We start from the raw sequence: 17,003 nt of genomic DNA, 5'->3' as shown, positions 1-17,003 counted from the left end.
TATAATAATTCCCAATTTTATTGGAATTTATTGTAAAGTCGAGTAACAGTGGGGTATATATATATGTGTGTGTGTGTGTGTGTGTGTGTGTGTGTGTGTGTGTGTGTGTGTGTGTGTGTGTGTGTGTGAGAGAGAGAGAGAGACTTAATTGAATGAAAGGCAGCTGGTCTGAAGGCTTTGATGTAACAAAAGATAAGCTAGGTTTGAAATGTTAAGTAGGTAAACATAGGTGTAAAAGGAACATCTGCATTATTAAAAAAACACACTAGACTGAATTCAAAAGGGTGGGGGGTGAAATATTACACCTAGCTAGGAGAAGTTAAGAAACAGTGTTTATTTTTCCCAAAGATTACTGGTAAAATTGGTACTATGAGAGATTTTTATTATCAGAAAGGTAAAGTCCAAAGACATGGTAAAACAATGGGAATTTGCATTCAAAAGATAAAATATGGATAAAGGGGAGAAGGCTGTGGAAAAGGAAAGGCATTCTAGGATCTAAACAAATGTGAAAAGCCTTCAGCATCGAAGTCTTAAGCTGCTGTCTACAAAGAACTGAAGTTAAGAAAACTCACTTTGAATTGGATTGTTAAGGATATTGTGTTTCTTTGCCTGGGTCTTTTAAAACCTGTGTGTCTTACTGTCACCTTAACCAAAGTGTAACTGGGAGTTAGAAGAACTAGGTGATTTAGAAGTTACATTGTCATAATTTGTAGGTTTGTGTGTGTGCTCAAAATCATTTCTTGCATTAATGAAGGTTTAATTTAGTTTTGTAAGAGGCCTATAAGACTTGGTGGCCTTATTACTACTGAATTCAAGGCATGTCTCTTGAAATTTATACAAATTGCAAAACAGTTGTGATAATTGTGATTTCCACCACAACTTTTGAAATCCCTTTGGGATTTGAGCAGCTCAGCATTTACCATCGACTGTGCCATAATACACAGATCAGAAAATTCTCCAGATATAATATTTGGTTTACTATAGAGTATTCTGTTCCTTCCAACCTCTATCATCTTTCTGACACAGGTTCTAAGTCGAAGTCAGTGGCACAGGGAAAAGCACAAAAATCCTGTCCCAAGATGTACTTGCTGAACTCCTCAGTTCAAATCAAAAGATGAAGATAACATCCTTTATCACACTGAGTGAGGGCACAAAGCCTGGCATTAAGGAAACTGAGGAAAGGATGTGATGGGTGATGCCAACAGACTGCTCTACTAACTACCGACTAAATTCATCAACTGTGCAACTAACCAAGTATTTTAGATTCAGGGTAAGTATCTTGTACCAGTACTTCCAGTTAGATTAAATAACTGTGTTATTCAGTCTTTAATAATTATAACCAATTTAAAAACAAAGTTACTTTTGTCTCTTTTCCCCTTTAAAACAGTGACTCATTCTCAGATACTGATCCACAGAAATATTGATAGGTGCCAGGAGTCCTCCACTGTTCTGCTCAGATGGGCACTTTTGAAAAAAAATCTAATACTGACATCTGGGAAACATCGTCAAAGCAGGGTAATTAGCTATGGGTAATGCTAAGGGCAGAGACTCAATTACAGTACAGGACTCAATGGCTGACTCCACTCCCCAGCAGAGTAAATAACTTGTGGTAACCTTCCCCTCCAGGTCAGCCAGCTCAACACAATTGATTTGTTTAGCTCCATGCTATACAACTTCTTCATTATTCCCTTGGTGACCACAGAGGCACTCAGGGTTCTGTTTAAAATTGAAGCTGGTCTGCCACTGTTCAACTCTTGATCGTCTCAATGCCACAGTAAACCACCAAGGGGAAAAAGCAATTTATTTTTCAAAGCTGACATTATACAAAAAAACCGTAGACATAATGCAATATAAAAATGCACAAAAACCGCAATGACCACTCAATATTACAGCTTTTTAAAAAATGTGTTAATACTTAGAAGTGGAGCTATCAAAGGTTTTAAATGTGTAAACATCAAAACATCTTTTATGCTTTTCAATACTAAGAGATGGGTTGTAATCATTATTCCACCTCCATGTACTATAATAGCAAAATAAGCCAAATGGGACGTGTAGATATGAAGTTACTGCTGAGGGAGTAAGAAAGATATCAGGTCTTTTACTTACCTTGCGACTTGAAACCTAGCTTGGGATTTTGAGCAGCAATTTGTATTTATATCACACCTTTAGTGCTGTAAGATGTCCCAAGGCAGTATGTGGCACTACTACTTTCACATAATGGGAAAAGCTTTTAATGGGGTGATCAGCTTGGCTTTCCAGTTGATCACCTCCTCAGACAGCAAGTGGAGAAATGAGGTGCTTCCCACAGATCTTACCAGGTTCATCCTGGTTTTTACTTTTTGGCTGGTGTTGTTGAGATGGGGGCCAACAGATCCCATCCAGGGCAACACTCAGATATTTTGGGTCGTGGTCATGGATAAGTCACCCAAGTTTAAGTTCTTTCCCAGTGATGTTATTGTTCAGATGGAACGCTGACACAACTGCCTTGTCTGGATTTGGGTGGAAATGGTAGGTCAGAAGTAGCTTGCAAGAATCCTACTTGCTTCTTCTAACATTGATGCCTGCTTTAGCATTTTTTTTTTATCCATTCATGGGATGTGGGTGTCACTGGCTCGGCCAACATTTATTGCCCATCCCAAGTTGCCCTTGGGAAGGTGATGGTGAGCTGCTTTCTTGAATTGCTACAGTCCATGTGGTGTAGGTACACCCACAGTGCTGGTGGGGAAGGAGTTCCAGGATTTTGACCAACCGACCCATGCAGTAACATGTCCCAACACAATGCAGCGTTGCTACCTTCATATAATAAGAAAAGCTTTTAATAGGATGATTAGCTTGGCTTTCCAGTCGGTTGCCTCCTGAGATGACAAAATGATACTGCATGCTATGCAACAACATAGATGAACCATTCTGTCCCCAGACCCATTTTTCTGTTTTGGAAAACAGTGAGAGTGATGGTTCCTCTGGGCATGCCCATCATGTAGATGTTGGAAAAGGCCAGTGCAAGCACTCAACCCAATGGCAGGTCATGTTGAATGCATATGTTCAGCCGGTCTTCATACCAAGATAAACATGCAACTTACAACGGACTGCTTGTTAAAGTATTGGTAAGCCGAAGAGTTTTGCAGCATTGAATGATTATTGAAAACATAGCAGGCCTTAATGCCAGACAATATTGTATGTTGATGACAAGTCTATGAAGATAGTTGCAAGTCTCCCCCTGTTTCTGGAACCCTTCCCCAATATTGGCAATGAGTGCAAGGATCCAGACCTTTTACTGAAGCCCACTCGGTCCTTTGGTACGACATTTGTTGGGAGCTGGTGGGGTGGGATTCCAAAATGGGTTTTATGTGGTTAAGGCTAGCCACTTGACCACTTTGTAGACTGAAGATAGAAGTATAATGAGGCAGCATTTCTTGGAAACATGGACTAGTTTGCCTGACTTTAACATGGCAATGACTTTGGAATGGTGCCAGGCTTCCAGAATTATTGTAGTGTCAAGAATGTTGGAGGTGAGTCTGGCAAGCCAATCTGTCCATTTGGGCCCTACTCCTTGAGGAATTCTGGGTAGGCGCTGTCCCAGACAGCATGGCTGTCAGCACTGTGTTGACCTCTTCGGTAGTTGTGCATGGAGACACTTTTTGTGGAGAAAATACCTAGCACTCACCCAGCTTGTTTCCAATTGTAATCATTGCCTTTGAATTGTTTAGGAGATAGTCTACAATGGCATCTACACTCAACTTTGGCATCTCGTTATGGGGCAGTGAGTGAGGCCAAGCCAGCAAAGCAAATTCCAGGGTTGCCAGCCAGAAAACAAGAAATCTAGAGTTTCAGTGGACGTGCCAATGCACTAACTTGCCTTCCTCTCAGGAACACAGGAGTGCTGATGCTCTAAGCCCTAAGTGACATTAAACTCTGCCAACAATCACTTGCTCCCTGGGCTCTTCAGCTTTTAGCTTAGTCAAAGTAGGTTTTAAGATATGTCTAAGTTATGGTGGAAAGGTGTAGTGTAAATGACTGAGCAGATGACACAAGTGATTTACAATCACAATATTCTACCAAAAAAGAAACATTCTGAAGTCAAGAGGTCAGATCATAGACAAGAGTGACATCACAAGGCAGCGCGAGAGAGCGGCGGAGAGATCAGAACCAGCGCAAGTGCAGGGAAGTTTCAAAAAGTGATGTCAGCACAAAGGTGAGAACTAATTGGTGAGTAGTGGCTAAGTGTTTTTCTCCCAGTTAAAATAGATTAAGCTAAGGAAAGGTAAGATTTCTAGTTTTTATTTAAGGTACTTAAATAATTTAACTTTTTTTTACTGTATTTAACTTAAAGATTTCTTTTTCGACTAGGTGCATGGCAGAGCAGCTTAGTCCCGTGTTATGTACCGCCTGCAACATGTGGGAAGTCCTGGACGCTCCTTGTGCGCTGACCGACTATGTGTGTAGGATGTGCCACTAGCTGCAACTACTTGAACTCCGAGGTTCGGAGCTTGAGCAGTAGCTGGTGGCACTGAAGTGCATCCGCGAGGCTGAGAGTTTCGTGGATAGCACGTTTTTAGACATGGTCACCCCACAGCTTATGGAAGTGCAGACAGGGATAGAATGGATGACCAATCAGAAGAAAGGTGTCAGCCAGATAGTCAGGAAATCCCCAAGGTGCATCTCGCTCGAGAACCGTTTTTCTGTGTTGGAAAATGATGAGAGTGACGGTTCCTCTGGGGAGTGCAGCCATGCTCATGGCACTGTGAGTGGCTCAGCTGCACAGGGTGGGGGGGGGGGGGGGAGAAAAAAGAGGGGAAGAGCAATAGTGGGAGGAGGCACAATAGTAAGGGGAACAGACAGGCGTTTCTGCGGCCATAGACGTGACTCCAGGATGGTATGTTGCCTCCCCGATGCCAGGGTCAAGGATGTCACTGAACAGCTGCAGGCCATTCTAAAGGAGGAGGGCAAACAGGCAGAGATCGTGGGATATATTGGTACCAAAGACATAGGTAGAAAGAGGGATGAGGTCCTGCAAGCAGAATTTAGGGAGCTAGGAAGCAGATTAAAAAACAGGACCTCAAATGTAGTAGTTGCTGGATTAATTCCAGTGCCACGCACTAGTGAATATAGAAATAGGAGGTGAGTCCAGATGAATTTGTGGCTGGAGAGATGGTGCAGGAGGGAGGGCTTTCGATTTCTGGGACATTGGGACCATTTCTGGGGGTGTTGGGACCTGTACAAGGTGGACGGGTTGCACCTGAACCAGAATGGGGCCAACATCCTTGCGGGGAGGTTTGCGAGTGCTATTGGGGAGTGCTAACTTGGCAGGGCGGTGGGATCCTGAGAGGAGGAACACCAGGGGGAGATGCACAGCCAAAATTAGAAGAGTGAGTGAGTCTGGAAAACATAGAAATTATTGGCCAGTTAAAGCACAAGGGAGTTTGGCAAAGTTGGATGGTATTTATTTTAACGCAAGGGGTCTGACAAATAAGGCAGATGAGTTGAGGGCACAAATTAGCACATGGAAGTATGATGTCATTGCTGTCACAGAGACATGGTTGAGAGAGGGGCAGGGCTGGCAGCTCAATACTCCAGGATAAAGGGTCTTCAGGCGAGACAGGGAAGGAGGTAAAGGGGGAGGGGGTATCGCAATATTGATCAAGGAATCAATTACAGCAGTAAGGAGGGTTGGCATCTTAGAAGGGTCCTCAAATGAAGCCATGTGGGTAGAACTGAAAAACAAAAAAGGAGTAATCACATTGCTGAGAGTGTATGATAAGTCCCCAGTTAGATAGAAATAGAAGAGCAGGTATGGAGGCAAATTTCAGAGAAGTATAAAAATAATAGGGTAGTGATTGTGGGGGATTTCAACTTCCCCAACATTAACTGGGTTAGTCATAGGTTTAGAGGGAGCGGAATTCTTAAAATGCATCCAGGAGAGCTTTATAAGCCAGTACATAGAAGGTCCTACAAGAGAGGGGGCAGTCCTGGACTTAATTTTAAGGAATGAAGCAGTGGAGGTCTAAATGGGGGAGCATTTTGCAGACAGTGATCATAACTCCGTTAGATTGAAGGTTGTTATGGAAAAGGAAAAGGATGGGCCGGAAAACAGAGTTCTAAATTGGGGGGAAAGCTGATTTTAGTAAGATCAGATATGATTTGGCCAGAGTGGACTAGGAGCAGCTACTTTTAGGTAAATCTGCGTCAGAGCAGTGGGACTCATTCAAGAAGGAAATAGGGTGGGTACAGGGCTAACATATTCCAGTAAAGACAAAGAGTGGGACCAACGAATCCAGGGAACCCTGGGTGTTGAGGAATATACAGGATTGGGTAAAGAGAAAAAGGGAGGCTTATGGCAGATACTGAGGGCTCAAAACAGCAGAAGCCCTAGAGAAGTATAGAACGTGTGGGGGGGGGCGACTTAAAAAGGAAATTAGGAGAGCAAAAAGGGGGCATGAAAAAACATCGGCAGGTAAAATAAAGGAAAATCCAAAGTTATTTTACAAGTACATTAAAAGTAAGAGGATAACTAGGGAAAGAGTAGGACCCATTAAGGACCATACTGGTAATGTGTGTGTGGAGCCAGAAGGGTTCTAAATGAATACTTTATGTCAGTGCTCACAAGTGAGAGGGACGACATGGGTCTGGAAATCAGGCAGAAGGGCTGTAATAGAATTAAAGAAATTAGCATAGAAAGGGAGGAGGTTCTAAGTGGTCTGGCAGACTTGAAAGTAGGTAATCTCCAGGCGCAGACGAAATGTATCCCAGGCTGTTGAGTGAGGTTTGGGGGGGGGGGGGAGAGATAACAGGGGTGCTGGCAATAATTTTCAATACCCCTCTGGCCACAGGAGAGGTACCAGAGGACTGGAGAACAGCCAATGTGGTACCGTTGTTCAAGGAGGGAGGAAGGGAAAAACCAGGGAACTACAGGCCAGTCAATCTAACCTCAGTGGTGGGGAAACTATTGGAAGCAATTCTGAGGGGCAGAATTAATCTATAGTTGGAGAGGCAGGGATTAATCAAGGACAGTCAACATGGTTTTGTTAGGGGGAGATCATGTCTGACCAATTTGACTGAATTTTTCAAAGAGGTGACCAGGTGCGTAGATGGCGACAATGCATTTGACGTAGTCTACTTGGACTTCAGCAAGGCTTTTGATAAAGGTCCCGCATGGGAGACTGATAACGAAGGTAAGAGCCCATGGGATCCAAGGCAACTTGGCAAATTGGATCCAGAATTGGCTGAGTGGCTGGAAGCAGAGGGTGATGGTTGAAAGGTGTTTTTGTGACTGGATGCCTGTGTCCAGTGGGTTGATCAGTAAGTTTGCGGATGACACGAAAATTGGTGGGGTGTAAATAGTGAGGAGGATAGCCTTAGATTACAGGAGGATATAGACAGGCTGGTCAGATGGGCTGATCATGATAAACAGAACTTAATCTGGGTTAAGTGCGAGGTCATGCACTTGGGCAGGGCAAATAAAGGCACGGGAATACATGATAAATGGTAGGACCCTGGAAAGTACCGAGGATCAAAGGGACCTTGGTGTGCATATCCACTGGTCCCTTAAGGTAGCGGGACAGGTAGATAAGGCGGTTAAGAAGGCATATGGGATACTTGCCTTTATTAGCAGAGGCATTGAATATAAGAGCAGGGATGTTATGCTGGAACCGTATAAAACACTGGTTAGGCCACAGCTAGAATATTGCATGCAGTTCTGGAATCCGCATTATAAGGAGGATGTGATTGCACTAGAGGGAGTACAGAGGAGGTTTACCATGATGTTGCCTGGGCTGGAGAGTTTAGTTATGAGGAGAGATTGGATAGACTGGGGTTATTATCTATGGAGCAGAAAAAATTGAGGGAGGACATGATTGAGGTGTATAAAATTATGAGGGGCATAGATAGGGTAAACAGGAAGGAACTTTTCCCCTTGGTGGAGAGATCAATAACCAGGGGGCATAGATTTAAGGTAAGGGGGAGGAGGTTTAGAGGGGATTGTGAGGAAGAATTTTTTCACCAGAGAGTGGTGGGAATCTGGAACTCACTGTCTGAAAGGGTGATAGAGGCAGAAACCCTCAACATTTAAGAAGTATTTGGATGTGCACTTGCAATGTCATGGCATGCAAGGTATGGGCCTAGTACTGGAAAGGGGGATTAGAATAGTTAGGTACTTGTTTGATCGGTGCAGACTCAATGGGCCAAAAGGCCTTTTTCTGTGCTGTGGACCTCTCTGATTCTATGACTATGACTCTATCCTGGTTTAAGCATTTAAAATCAATTTTCATATTCAATTTCAATAATTCAATAATTTTCATACACTAACATTTAGGAAGTCTTTGCAATCCATATGTGGTGATACCAAAATGAAGTTTAAAAACTGAATGATAATTCTTTTCAACTACCTAATTTAAAAGGTAATGAGGAGACAACTCTGGCAGTCAAATAAATGCTTCAAGCAAAGTTTCTAAGGCAAGCTTACTGTGAGCTAATCCATCAAAATATAACCCTCATATCTTTTTTATTAAATATCTCATTTTGAAAAATGTGACATAGCATTAGCACAGTAACTGGGTACCATTTAGGACATTAGTAAATTGTTATTCAGGTTAAGGCCCTAAAACATTAACATTGGTTCATCTGGGTCACCATTTTAAAAATTGCCAAAACTTTGAGACATGATCAAGATGGTATCTGTGATTATGCCATCAGCGAGGCAAATATTTCTTTAAGTTTGAAAGAAAATAAATGATAGGCCAGCTTGGATATCCTGACCCATGTACCCCAGCTCATTTGAAGACAAACGTTGATCAGAAAATCAAGGATGTGGAGTTTCTTTTCCTAAATGGACTCTGATAAGACTTCAGGATTTTTTTTTAAGAAAACTCAAAGGCAGTTTGAACTTTGATGGTATCTGGATTTAATTACTTTTACTTATTTGCGTTGGAGGCAGGAGGAAGAGATAGGAAAAAAAGTGACAGTGTAAGTATCTTTGATAAGTATCTTTTGATAAATAAAATGGCATACGCAAAATAAAGTTGACTAAACAGTAATAAGTTATCACATAGCATGATGAACATCACAAGTACTCATGCAGCAATCTTGAAAAGCTGCAGTATACTTCACTCTTAAGGGCATTTACTGATCAGCAAAGTCAATCTGTATTGAAACCACACACCAATTTTCAAACATCTTATCCTTGCAGACTATTAAATACATGCAATCAGTTATAGAGATAATCAACACAGATTGCTACTTTACAAACCACAAAGTAATTTCGTCTTGAGCTGCTTCTGTGAGACACACCCACATCAAAGGAGGAGTGCTTTGAAAAGAATAAGCAAGGTGAGAATGAGAATGTATACTCGGATTATCATGCTGCTCCAAAATTCTGCTTTAAAACATATATAGATCTCTCTCTGAGCCTACACACACAGCGAAGGTTTTAAATGTTTGGCACATGAAGGAAGTCATAGTTTAGAAAACAAAAACTGTGTTAAGCAAACTGCTATTAAACTTCTGCTGTCTTCCAGTTTAGTACTAGCAAGAATTGAAAATGTTGATACTCAGAGGGACTTGAGTGTAAAGTTGGCATGCAGGTACAGAAAGCAATTCAGAAGGCAAACTGGCATGTTGGCCTTAATTGCAAGGGGATTGAAGCACAAGCCTTGCTACAATTGTGCAGAGATTTGGGGAGATCACACCTGGAGTACTGTGCACAGTTTTGGTCTCCACATTTAAAGAATGATATACTTGCATACAAGGCAGTACAGCAAAGATTTATAAAGGTTGATTCCTGGGATGAGAGGGTTATGCTATGGTGAGAGGCTAAGGAGCTTAAAGACTCTGGAATTTCGAAGGATGAGAGGTGACCTCATTGAAAAATACAAGGCTCTGAAAGGGCTTGAGAGGGTAGATACTGAGAGGTTGTTTTCCCAGGAAATCTAGAAATGTGGGCACTATCTCAGAATAAGGAGCCAAATCATTTAGGACCAAGATGAGGAGAAATTTCTTCACTCAAAGGGGTTGTGAATCTCTGCAGTTCTTTACTCCAGAGATTGTGGATGCTCCATCAGTGAATATATTTCAGGCTCAGATAGACAGATTTTTGGTCTCTCAGGGAATCATGGGATATGGAGGAGTGGGTGGAAAAGTGGAGGTGAAGCTGAGGATCAGCCATGATTATATTCAATGACACAGCAGGCTGGAGTATGGTCTACTCCTGCTTCTATTTCTTATGTTCTTAAGTGTGTTATGGGATGTTTGCAACTCCTAGAGACAAATGTTTTTAAACAAGTGGCTAAGTGGCCAACCACAATCATATGCTCCACTCATGAAACCAACTTTGAAAATTGAGGGAACCATTACCAATTGCCTGCATGTGAAAAAAAGTGTGGCAGTATTTAGATACTTCAAATGCATTGATATTCTAGTCGCAAAACTCTTTATGCATATTAGTATTTTTTATTCATGTATCTCTTTAATTAGTAGACAACAAATTGTATTAACTATCTTCAGAAGAATATAATATTGAACTGCACTAAGGAGTTAATTAAAGGAAAAAGTCATTAAAAGTACATTTGTACAAAATTATACTTTTGGCATAAAAACCTCCCAGCAATGCCCATCAGAATGTGATGCATGTGCACCCATGATTTCCATTTGTCACTGAAAATAATGGAAATATACATCTGAAATCCTAGTGGCCCTAAGAGGACAGAATATCAATCCCTTGGATGCCAATCACCTTCCCCAAGCAAGCAGAGATAAGACGACAGATTTTGTTTCATTCATTCACAGGATGTGGGCGTCACGGGCTAGGCCAACATTTACTGCCCATCCCTAGTTGCCATTGAGAAGGTGGTGGTGATCTGTCTTCTTGAACTGCTGCAGTCCCTGTGGTGTCGATACAGTGCTGTTAGGGAGGAAGTTCCAGGATTTTGACCTAGCAACAGTGAAGGAACAGTGACATAGTTCCAAGTCAGGATGGTGAGTGGCTTGGAGGGGAACTTACAGGTGGTATGTTCTCATGTCTGGTGCCCTTGTCCTTGTAGACGGCAGTAGTTGTGGGTTAGGAATATGCAGACTAAGGAGCCTTGGTGAGTTCCTGCAGTGCTACTTGGAGATGGTGCACACTGCTGCCAAAATCAGTGGTGGAAGGAGTGAATGTTTGCCAAAGAGGTGCCAGTCCAGCAGGGTGCTTTGTCCTGGATGGTGTCAAGCTTCTTGAGCATTGTTGGAGCTGCACTCATCCAGGCAATTGGAGAGTATTCCAGCACACTCCTGACTTGTGCCTTGTACCTTGTAGATGCTACACAGGCCTTGGGGAGTCAGGAGCTGAGTTACTCACTGCAGGATTCCTAGCCTCTGGCCTGCTCTTGTAGCCACAGTATTTATATGGCTCATCCAGTTCAATTTCTGGTCAATGGTTGACCAGGTGTTGATAGTTGGGGGTTTAGCAATTGTAATGCCATTGAATGTCAAGAGGCGATGGTTAGATTCTCTCCTGCTGGAGATGGTAGTTGACTGGTACTTGTGTGGTGCAAATGTCACTTGCCACTTGTCAGCCAAAGCCTGGATATTGTCCAGGTCTTGCTGCGTTTGGATATGGACTGCTTAAGTATCTGAGGAGTTGCACAATGTTCAACACCATTTGCGATCATCAGCGAACATCCCCACTTCTGGCCTTATGATGAAAGGAAGGTGATTGATGACACAGCTGAAGATGGTTGGGCCAAGGACACTACCTTGAGGAACCCCTAGAGTTGTGTCCTGGAATGGAGATAACTGACTTGCAACAACCACAACCATCTTCTTTTGTGCTAGGTATGACTCCAACCAACATAGAATTCTACCCGATTCTCACTGATTCTAGTTTTGCTAGTGTGCCTTGATGCCACACCCAGTTGATTATACCTAACTGTGAACGATCAAAAATAAAATTCTTCAGAGAAATAGTTAAGGCAATTTATTAGAAAGAGTGTTTGCCGTGGTTTCCAGGCAAAGCAAGCTGAGCAAAAGGACTGCATTAACTATGCTTCGCTCATTGGTTGGACACAAAAGCAGGGACTTTGTAAGAAACGGAATAATGTTCTCAATTGTAACACACAAGGCAACAAAAAACTCTTGTTTTCCAAGCTTGTAAGGGACATTGAGTGACTCCAGAAGCAGTGGCAGGGTTTGCGAACTGATACCTTTATCTCTCTGTAACGTTGTGGTGATGTGCAACGTGTGTTTATGCCTGTGATTCCCAACAATTTCCAGACTTCATGCACTGCACAGTTGCCCACAAAACTAATTCTTTCACATGGAGAATAAGCCAGTCATTTGGTGTTAAGTAATACTAATTTCTGTGAAACATCAATTGCTGTATCAGGCATGCGTTCAATGAACTAATCCAGGTTTTAGAAATTGACCAACTATCTCAAAGGGAAGAAAATGGTGTGAAACACAATTGACAAATAATTATATATTAAAAACACTTGAACTTCTCAAAAGTTCATTTTTGAAAGCCACAGTCTCTTGATGTGGGAATTAAGTTTACAGTACAAGTAGATCTACATAATCTTGTTCTCGACTCAAGCCCTTTCATTCATTAGGTCTTCTTCTGATACCCTTCTACAGGACAAGCAATTGAAGATGGAAGAAAAAAAGTGGCAGACACAAATCAGGTAAAATGAATCGTCAGCAGGAAAACAGAAGCTCAATTGTTTCATGTGACAATGCTTCAGTCTTGGCTATCTTTACTAAGCTCATGCAAGACATATGGACAGAATTTTATCTTTGGGATATAAAGACTTGCAACACAAAATGTTTTTTGGGAAATCATAACTTTTACACTCTTCACAGTGCCACATTTTACAGTAGAGAGCAATATATTACAATAATTAGTGCTAAAATTACATTTATGGCCAAATGCTATTTCTACAGAGAAATGTAATAAAAACTACTTTTAAACCATGTCCCACTCTAACTCTTTTTTTCTGTTTGTTTACACTCTGTCACAAACATATTTCTCTTGTTCTATATCTTGTTTGCCTCTTTTTTATCATTCATTATCTTTCCATTTCTGTAAACGTATTAACTAAATTTTAATGACCTTTTTGGGAACCTGGTTGGCATATGGCACTGCTGCATTTTTTTGAACTGTAAACATACATTCACAAATGCTAATTTATTTACTATCATTCCTAGCTATTTGCTTGCAGTTGGACTGGGCAATTTCCATTCTAGTTAGTGGAGGTTGTATTTTCTGTTTTTGCTCAAGAACCAAAGATCAAAGATCTGTACTCACTTGTTTCCATCTTCCCCACCTTTCATCCTTTGACAGATTGCATTATTTATAGATTAACAACCAAACTATAGAGACAATTTGCAAATTATACTCTATGCTATTTTCAGGTATGTAAAATAAAATGCCTTGTTTCTAAGATGAACCAGTAGAAGGATGGCCAGTACTACTGATGGATCTCAAGTGAAGTACTAACCCTTTGGTTGTTAGCACTGCAAACAGAGAGGGCATCATCACTTGCTGCCTGATAAATAAAAAGGAAAATAAATGAGAATAGATTTAACTATGAAAATAGTCTCATCTATGAAAATGAAAAAATAAAGTTTTGTTTTTACAAACCAGGTGATGCCGGCTAGGCCTATAAGAATGCTTGGCATGCTCTGTATTCTCCTGGGAAGAAGACAGTGAACAAGATCAGAAACACAACTGAACATACCATCAAACAACAGCACCAAAGAATTTCCCATCTTTCAAGTCGTGCAAAAGTTCATTATGTTCAAAAGACAGCAATCAAATGTGTATTTCTTTTAAAAAACGTACACAAAGTATTAGAGATTGTTTATGCAGGGCAGAAGCAAAGTGAAGATCAGGCTATGCAAACAGTAGTGGTTTATGGGGTTCGTGTTTGGCAAAACACAAGGTGTTCTGGCACTCAATATTTTTCCAAACTCACTTCGTCTAAAGTAACTGACCATTGTTGAATCCAAGAAATCTCTAATTCCATTAACAATCTTTTCTGGGAGTGCCCACTCCACAGCAGAACAAAAAAAAATCCAATTAACTATGGTCCAGACAATGATTACTTGCAGCACAAACTGCATCAACTTAATCTGGATATTTAATTAGTACCAATTTTCTTAATAGCTTAATTATGCTGCAGGGGCTCTCCCTTCCTTGACATCTGCCTCAATTTCCAGGGATCAGCTCTCAACCAATATCCGCTATAAACTCACTGACTCTGTCAGCCATCTTGGCTACATATGCTCACACGGTGCTTCCAGTAAGAAGTCTTATCAATCATCTCCCAGTTTTTCCAACTCGTTACATCTGCTCTGGCAACACCAGCTTTCACACCAGTGTTTCTTGTATTGTCTTTCTTTGTCCTCATCCGAGGATTCCTTTCCACCGTAGCCGACATGGCCTTTGCCCATGTCCATACCACTCATTTCCCACACTTCTGCTCTCAACTTTTCCCCAGGCTCTAAGGACCAACCCACTGGCATCCAGTCAAAGCATCACCCTTTGCCATATCTGTCACCTAAGCACTTCTACCAAGCACCTTTTCCTTCCTATCAGAATTCCCTCTGTGACAATGTGGTTCCATCCTCAGTCACCCCAAAACTCGCCTCCCATGCAAGCATGAGATGCAACACATCTTCTCTTCCCACCGTAGAATGTCCCACGTATTCCTCCCAGATGAATCAGCAATTTACTTTTATTTCTTTCAATTTAATTACTGTAGTCATTGTTCACGATACAGTGTCATCTCCACTGGTGAGACTAAATGAAGATTGGATGACCTTTATGCAGAATACCTCCGTTCAGTCAGCAAGTGTAACCCCAAGTTTCCAGCCACCTGTCGTTTTAATTTTCCGTCTCACAACAGTGACCTTGGCTTCCAACACTGTTCCAACGTAAGCTTGGGGAACAGGGCCTCATTTTACATTGAGCAATTTTTTTTCAATTCAATACTGAGTTCAACAATTTCAGATCATAATTTCTACCTAATTATTTTGGTCGACAGTGTTGGTCATGATTTTGCTCTTCCTATTTGCGTCTTTAACTTTAGTTCAGAAATGCTTTTGGTTGAAGGACCCCTTTTCGAGGGAATTAATCACGGACCCTTCCAATTTTGATATAATACTAAAAACACCTTGCACATTCAAATTTTTGAATGTAAAGTTTATCTGTGTCCTGTTAAAGGGACTTGCATGGAATTATGCCAGAGCTATCTGATACAAACACTGGTAAGTTGGTGATATGAAAACTTATATATTCCCTTCAGCTGAAAGATAACTCCACAGATTCAGCAACTTGATAGCTGAATGCTTCACCGTATGACATCTCTCTGCTCTTCCTGGCATGGCTCCTATTGGGAACAATGCTACCATTTTAGGTAAAAACAAAAAACTGCAGTTGCTGGAAATCCAAAACAAAAACAGAATTACCTGGAAAAACTCAGCAGGTCTGGCAGCATCGGCGGAGAAGAAAAGAGTTGATGTTTCGAGTCCTCATGACCCTTCGACAGAACTACCATTTTAGGTGCAACTCTACACTGCCTGCCTACTCACCGCAGAGTGCTGAGTGTTTCAGGATCTTCTTTCTCCTCCTTGGTTTTTTACTAGCTTGTCTGCACTGGAATATCATTGACGTGCTGGCGTGTGATATTTCTGCCATCAAGACATCTTCAGTCATTTAGTCTTGAGTACAGTCACTGGCCCAGTTGACGTACTTCGTGAATAAACTCAACTTGATCAGCATTGTAGGCTTTTGGGTAAGCCTGATGTGGCAACACCTTCCTACCCAATCCCATAAATTCATTCCTGGTCTCTTTGGGACCTCGCACCTCCTCTCAAAGAGCAAGGAGAGAGAGAGACGAGAGACCATTAAAGGGCGCGAGAGGGAAAAGAGCTCCGAGAGCAGCTGATTGATGAGTCGGATTGGTGAGTAGTTCTTGGCTTTAAAGTAAAAGTAAGGTCTTTAGTTTGTATTTAGGTCTCTGGTCTTTTTTCTCTTCTTAAAAATAGCTTGTCAAGCATAGGATCAATATTGTAATTATTTTTTAACACCAGCAAGTGTAAAGAGCTGCGATGCTAGAGTAATGAAGTAATAAATTAAGTAAAATATGCTAGCGATGGCAGGGCGGGCGATGTGTTTCTGCTGCATGTGAGAGCTGCTGGACACCAAGGTGATCCAGAGCAAACACATCTGTATTAAATGTTTGCAGCTCGAGGAACTTCGGATCTGAGTTGAAGGGCTGGAGTCCGAGCTGCAGACACTGCGCCACACTGGGGAGGGGGAAAAGTTACCTGGACACTGTGCTCCTCAGATTAGGTCATACCCTTCAGATTAGGTCATTCAAATTTGATCTGTGATCAGGGACAGGAGGGTGTGACTGCAGGTGAAGCAGGTATGGTGACCCAGGGGGTAGCGCTCAAGGAGCCTCGGTCCCTGCAACTGTCCAACAGCTATGAAGTTCTTGCAAGCTGTGCGGATGAGAGCAGTGACTGCAAGGAGGATGAGCGAACTGACAAAGTAGTACAGAGAGCCATTCAAGTGGGGGAAGGAAATAGGAATGTAATAGTGGTAGGGGACAGTATAATTAGGGGGACAGATACTCTTCTCTGCCATGAGTGTGAGTCCTGAAGGCTGTGTTGCCTACCTGGTGCCAGGGTTAAGGACATCTCCTCAGGGCTGGAGAGGACTTGGAGTGGGAGGGAAGGGTGTCATTGTCCACGTTGGTACTAACAACATTGATAGGACTAGAAAGGAGGTTCTGCTGAAGGAATTTGAATAGTTAGGAGCTAAATTAAAAAGCAGAACCTCCAGGATAATAATCTCGGGATTACTACCTGAGCCACAGGCAAACTGGCATAGGGTAAATAAAGTCAACGAGTGAAATGCATGGCTCAAAGATTGGTGTGGGAAGAATGGGTTTCGGTTCATGAGGCACTGGCACCAGTACTGGGGTAGAAGGGAGCTGTTCTGATGCGATGGGCTTCACTTGAACCGTGCT

At 42.0% G+C, this 17,003-nt stretch overlaps 1 protein-coding gene across 25 annotated transcripts in view; it reads right to left on the bottom strand.

The window, feature by feature from the left end:
• lrrfip2 (leucine rich repeat (in FLII) interacting protein 2) overlaps window positions 1-17,003 on the bottom strand; it is a 210,193-nt gene that overhangs the window by 104,691 nt on the left and 88,499 nt on the right. For 12 of the 25 annotated variants that reach the window (XM_041189812.1, XM_041189811.1, XM_041189816.1 and 9 more), the window contains 3 exons: window positions 13,607-13,657; window positions 13,464-13,511; window positions 9,242-9,301 (listed from right to left, as the gene is read on the bottom strand). The exons of 11 other annotated variants lie outside the window; for them this stretch is intronic. In XM_041189812.1, the coding sequence (XP_041045746.1) occupies window positions 9,242-9,301; window positions 13,464-13,511; window positions 13,607-13,657 (159 nt within the window). The remainder of the gene's footprint in view (window positions 1-9,241; window positions 9,302-13,463; window positions 13,512-13,606; window positions 13,658-17,003) is intronic. 2 more of the 25 variants (XM_041189814.1, XM_041189827.1) reach the window with 1 other exon arrangement.

Source organism: Carcharodon carcharias, chromosome 6 (assembly GCF_017639515.1).
Source record: "Carcharodon carcharias isolate sCarCar2 chromosome 6, sCarCar2.pri, whole genome shotgun sequence".
NCBI lineage: Eukaryota > Metazoa > Chordata > Chondrichthyes > Lamniformes > Lamnidae > Carcharodon > Carcharodon carcharias.
This window is presented reverse-complemented; position numbering and strand designations above follow the sequence as displayed.